The sequence below is a fragment of the Helicoverpa armigera genome, chromosome 22 (genome assembly GCF_030705265.1).
Source record: "Helicoverpa armigera isolate CAAS_96S chromosome 22, ASM3070526v1, whole genome shotgun sequence".
In the NCBI taxonomy this organism is placed as follows: domain Eukaryota; kingdom Metazoa; phylum Arthropoda; class Insecta; order Lepidoptera; family Noctuidae; genus Helicoverpa; species Helicoverpa armigera.
Genome location: NC_087141.1, coordinates 7,641,013 through 7,647,152, shown reverse-complemented (window position 1 = coordinate 7,647,152; position 6,140 = coordinate 7,641,013). Strand labels below are relative to the sequence as shown.

General features: G+C 40.0%; 1 protein-coding gene across 5 annotated transcripts in view; it reads right to left on the bottom strand.

Annotated features, from left to right (window-relative positions):
- Positions 1 to 440: 440 nt before the first annotated feature.
- LOC110380188 (eukaryotic translation initiation factor 4E transporter) overlaps positions 441 to 6,140 on the bottom strand; it is a 32,899-nt gene continuing 27,199 nt past the window's right edge. For 3 of the 5 annotated variants that reach the window (XM_064040638.1, XM_064040634.1, XM_064040636.1), the window contains 6 exons: positions 5,615 to 5,784; positions 5,112 to 5,216; positions 4,439 to 4,519; positions 3,598 to 3,660; positions 3,100 to 3,190; positions 441 to 2,568 (listed from right to left, as the gene is read on the bottom strand). In XM_064040638.1, the coding sequence (XP_063896708.1) occupies positions 2,381 to 2,568; positions 3,100 to 3,190; positions 3,598 to 3,660; positions 4,439 to 4,519; positions 5,112 to 5,216; positions 5,615 to 5,784 (698 nt within the window). In that variant the 3' untranslated portion in view covers positions 441 to 2,380. The remainder of the gene's footprint in view (positions 2,569 to 3,099; positions 3,191 to 3,597; positions 3,661 to 4,438; positions 4,520 to 5,111; positions 5,217 to 5,614; positions 5,785 to 6,140) is intronic. The other 2 variants (XM_064040635.1, XM_064040637.1) reach the window with 1 other exon arrangement.

Genomic DNA, 6,140 nt, shown 5'->3' with positions numbered 1-6,140 from the left:
TTTGTGTATTGTAATATATGTAGGTATATGTTTCACACTAGTTTTTCGGATTTGTTTGCACCTACCAACGCTTTCTCTCCGCCACCCAAAGGTAGACTGGTAGAGAACGCCTAAGGCGTTAAGTCCGCCATTGTACTATTTGTGCAAGAAGTATTTTAAATAAATAAATAAATTAGAGTATTCTTTCAAATCCGTCTCAAAATGTCATCAAAATGTTTTGTCGACCAGTGATCACGTTCTGATGGACCTTGGACTAACTCCGATTAAAATTATATTTCATAGTTATACAACATAATGAATATAGGTAAATAAACATTCTTTACATTGTATCCTTTTAAACATCTGTATACTTTGGTTAATTTGTCCATTCTGAACAATACATGTGGCTGGTCTAAAACAATAGGGTTTACAATATCATTAAATTAATTAAAAGGCATAGGCTGTATGTACGTAGTATAATTGCTTGAGTTTCCAATAAACAGATTGACATACGCTTTCTGGACGGTAATACTCTACATTTGTCGTAAGGGCGTACACAGGGAAGAGAAACAAAACCGGTCGGTCCTATGTATTACTTACTCCACTTTATTATAAAACGTGGTCTTATAAAGTACCCGCTTTAGTACAAGGTTTATACCATTAACTTTGTTCTGGACGATGGTTTGAGCCTAGCACTGAAGCCACGTTTTATAATAAGTTGGACTGGGTACATCTGTATACGCTCCTACTGTGCGGCTATCCGAAATGATAATTGACATGCATCTAGCTCAGGTCTCAATGATGAAAAAAAGAATCGCTAAAATCGCACGCGAATCGTAAAATTCATAAAAAAATATATTCAAGGAATTTCAAACACAAATGTTAAAGTTTTTTTTTCGTTACACTTGTGCCAAATTCCAAAATCGTATTACAAAATGAAATCGCGATTCGGAACTAAAAAGGTCGCCCTAACTATGTCGGTGTTCCCGCCTCGCTGAGTACAGACGCGGGGAACGACAATACTTCTATTATTACTTTTTATCAACGAAAATCCTTCTCCTCACATAAACGACGTAGTAACAAAAATGCTTACAAACACAACCGTAGACATACGTATACACAGTCACGCACACATTCGCATCAGTCTCGCGGCTCGGAGGCGGCGCAGCGGCCGGCTCGGAGCGTCATGGAAGGAGTCACTACTCCACGACGAACGAAGTCAATTGGAAGTCAGAGAAGGGAGCTGACGGCGGGTCAAAATAATGACTATCAGTCGAAACAGCCTAGACAAATTAATACATCAAAATTGCTACTCGCCATCAGCTGCAACCTCAAGTAAATACTAGTCCTGTCCGGTTACATATTGAAGGGGAACATTAACTTTTGTTTCGTAAGTTATCTAAGTTTTCAAGTTTCTATAACGAAAGGTTAACAAGTCGCGGACTTCAAAACACTACTAATGGGCAAAATCAGGTCTTAAACGATATACATTAAAATATTTCTTACATATTTCATACTTCGTCCGTGCTTGCAAGTTATCAATGTATTTCGATGTCTTTTGATTAGTTGTAGGAACGCAACACATTTGGTTCTATTGGTGGATTATTTCTACACGATGTCCCACAATATGAGTATAACAAGTTCAAGTCATATACATAATTTCAATGTTCCAAATAAACAACATGGCAAGTCCATAGAAACTCAAAACGGTTCAGATCTAATGAAAACAGAAGTTGGACAAGTTTGCATTAAAGTCATCAGTTATATTAATTTATGTTTATCATGCAATATTTACTCGTTTACGTCATAATTTACGCTATTTTGCTGACAGATAATTTTTACAACGGTCAACTTTTGACGAATGGAGTGAACGAGTGAACTAATTCTAGAATTATTCAAATTATTCTAAAATGGAGTTCGACGATATTGCTATTGGAATCGAAGGTTTGGTAAATTCAAATTTGGAACGAAACAAAAGAGTTTGATTGCATTCTGTAGTTGCAGGCTGGGTACAGAGTTCATTGACCTCTGTAGCTGCTAGCTGGCCACAGAGTATATAGACCCGTGTGCTGCCCTACTAAGCGCAAAAACAGGAATAAAAAAAAACGAAATTTTAATTTTTATGCCATCGGATAGCTCAAAAAATGCGCACTTATAAGGTATAATAAAAAAGTTACGAAAGTTTTCTCTATCTCAGTTTTACTTTACATTAATTTTACAAATCTCTACCTAACCTAGTTTTCAGTGAGATACCGCTTTTGCGCTTATGAGGGCAGCGTAGTCAGCAGGCTACAGAGTTCATTGACCTCTACAGCTGGTAGCAGGCTACAGAGTTCATCGACCTCCACAGCTGGTAGCACTACAGACGGGGTATATATATCGGGTGGTGGTGCGGCGGCGCTCAGTTCCGCACGGGCGCGGAGGAGTGGTGGTGGCGCTCGAGGTCCTCGAGCGAGAGCGCGTTGGGCACGTGCACGGAGGGCAGCTTGCCGGCCGAGGCTCGCGCGAGCAGCTCGGGGCTGAACCAGCGGGCGAGCTGGTTGTCGCCGCCGCCCGTGCCGCCAGCGCCGCCCATCTCTGCGAAATCGCCTTTGTACATGTTATTATTGTCGGACAGGGACATATTTATACAAAAAAAAACATTTTTAGATGCAGAACAGTGTGTTAAACACACAATGAGTTGATAAACATAGAAATGTACGTAGTTATGTATCCTTACAACATAGGAAAACATGCACATATTTTACATTTTGTTACAATCTAAAATTATCGCCGTTAACAACTACATCAAATTGAAGAAGTTTAGGCGATTATCTTTACTAAAAACATAAATACTTATATCAACAGTTTCACCAGTCTCTAATTGTTATCAGAGACTTGTGTGACAAACAAACTACAACTTTTGACTTCCCAGGTTTCGGATAACATATGTACAGAAATTATAAGCAGCCTTTATCAGTCAGATAGCATAACTTTCAGATTATCATTTATTTAGTAGTAAAGGGAACACCAACAGCTTCTGGGTATAAATTAACAGAGTAAAAGATCAAATAACTAAATGACACTATCAGTAGCCACAGAAACCAGGCCTAACACTAGGTATTAGTGTAGTATGCTTACCATTAAGACTCCTCTGATGCGACTGTATGAGCAGCTTATGTAGCGACGTGCCGCCCGCCATGCCGCGAGCCATGTTGTTCATATTATTGTACTGTAACACAGGAAATAAACAACATTGTAGTGATAATACAAGCAATATATACAACTATAATACTAATACGTATAACTGACTGTCATAATGACCTGCGTCCCGAAGGAACCAGATATAAGTCAGTAGTAAAAGTCACGTCAAAAGATTTGTTTGAATGCTTGAATGTCTATCGTGCTTACTTGCCCGGGTAACTGGGTTGAGGAGGTCAGATAGGCAGTTGCTCCTTGTAAACACTGGAACTCTGCTGTATCCGGTTAGATTGGAAGTCAACCCCAACAGAGTCGGGAAAAGGCTCGGTAGATGATGCTTGAATGCCCTAATCTTAGAACTATTGATCCGACTTGAAAAAATCTTTCAGTATTAGCTAGCGGAAGATAGTAGAAAAATAATATACAAATGTAACTCACTGAATTGGGTACTTGCTGCCTCTGAGGAGGATGAGGGAAGGGGCGAACTGAACCCAGCATTTGCTGTAACATTCAAAATGGTGGCTTAAGTATCACGTTAGTTAAAAACTAGGGGGATAAGTCTAAGGGATGTTCGAATAGTGAAATTCCATTGGTCATTTGAAACTGATCAACTCCACTCCGAATTTCAGTATTTTTTTTCATCATGCTGTTGATTTTCTTAAAACGACTGTTTACTTTATAAATTGAACGTGAAAGTAAATAATATGTAGTACAGTTACTTCCTGTTAGTTTTACTGTGTACAGTTGTTTTTAGAAAACTCACGTTTATGTTGTCTCTGAACTCTGGTCTTAATATTTAGTCAACTCCGAAAAAATGGCAATTTAAATTTTTACTAGTTTACTCCTAAGAACATGGTATGGGCATGTAATGAGGAGGGATGATACGCATGAAACAAAGTGTGTGCTAAGTATGAATGTAGACGGATGGAGAGGAAGAGGAAGACCTAAAAAAAGATGGATGGATTGCCTGAAAGATGACATGAATAGGAAGGGAGTGAGTGAGTGCGCTGGTAACCATAACACAAGTTAAATCTTAACATGGGTACCAGAGTTCACGTCAACACTGTATTTACCCTAGCGATGAAACATGTTGAAAAGTTTTTATGTTATAGTGTATGTTCAATTCTTGTGCAATAAACAATTTATTTATTATTATTTATTTAAGTATGACGAGTGACAGGGAGAATGGAAGAGGATGACATATTGCGCCGACCCCAAATAAAATTGGGAACAGGGCAGGAGGAAGCTAAGAACATAGAAGCCATTGTGTAGTGCTCACCTGTTGTTGGGTCATGTAGTGCTGCTGGTAGTCATTGGGTGTGGCATACCCGATCGTCGGCGCTGTGCCGCTCTGATTACCCTGCAACGAACAGTACACAAAGTTAGTGTAGTCTTGTACAGTCAACTTCAGGTTAGTGGTAACAGTTTTATAGGAAATCGTACTTATTACTATTAAGGTGCATGACAGTTACCACTGATGTGCAGTCTACTGTAGATGGATAGTCGATAATTCGAACTTCTCCCTACATTATTTATTATGCATATTTTGTGATTATTCACTAGTATGTAGTATCTTAAACTTCTTTATATGACATTCATATACGGTTAAAGCGCGGGTAGCTGTTCTAGGATAGCAAATTTTGGATTTAATCAGTACAGTTTGATTATCTGTACAAAACACGGTGAATCGGTTCCCAAGATGCACATAAAATAAAATCTAACAAATACATTAAACACTTTAATTACTGAGAAAAGTTATATTTAGTCTTATCTATCCTAATATTATTAAGAGGAAACATTTTTTGTTTGTTTATTTATTTATACTCTTATATTCCTTTACTGTTGGAAAGCTACAGTTTTCCCTACTAACAAGGCTATATTTTATCCCGGTACGGGCAGTAGTTCCCACGGGACGCGAGTGAAACCGTGGGAAATTGGGTAGAACTGTTTACCTTAACAATTGGCCTGCCCTGCGGCACCTTGGGTGGCTGCGACCACTGCTGCTGCTTCGGACTGGGCGCGTCAGACTCTTTCTCTGCAGTCATTTTACGTAAAACCTGCAACCATACATACATGGTTATAAATATAATCTTTTGAATATATAATATATTGGCTGATTGTCGGCATACGGCAGCTCTTCTCTCCAAGGAGATTGAGCCAGTTGCGCAGGATATATTTTATATCATGGGGTCAAATCTATACATATAATAAATCTGCAGAAAAGTAATTGTTGAACATTGAAAAAAATTATCTAGCGTGTTAAAGGATAACTAACAGAACCCATTTCCATCATTTTTGGCTGTTTATCTGTTTGTACGTGCGCGAATCACGCAAGATAAGTGGATTAGTAAAGGCAGGGTTCTGTAGTTCTGTAGTTAAAGTGGTACAACCGGCTCCTGGTATAACCGGTCCCTGGTACAACCGGCCCCTGGTACAACCGGCCCCCACTACTCACCGAGGTGGGGGTGAAGGAGATGGGCGTGGGTTGCTTGGGCTGCTGCAGCTGGTGGTGGCGGCGACTGTTCTCGCGCTGCTCCTCCAGCTTCTTCTTGATGAGGGCGCTCTGCATGATGGACTGCGTGTGCACGGCCAGCTCGCGCGGGGACGGGATGCGGACCGGCACGCCTGACAGAACATTTCATTCATTAGTTTACTGCAATATTAATGTCTAACATTTTTACACATTGATATCAAAATTTCGGGCTTAGATTATCTTACTGAAAAAAAAAAATCCTAAGAAACACGGAGAGAGTTGTCATGACATGGTATGATGGGGCGCCACGTACCGCGTCAAGCGTTACTTCACTTTATGCCCATGCGTGTGCTTCTTAGTCACAAGTACCTAATACCGCCTGTACACATTGGTGATGGCGTGTATTGGCCACGCATGGGCCTAATGTGCAAGCACCCAGAACACATTAATGCCCATGCGTGGCCACTACACGCCATCACCAATGTGTACAGGGGGTATAACGGCTATT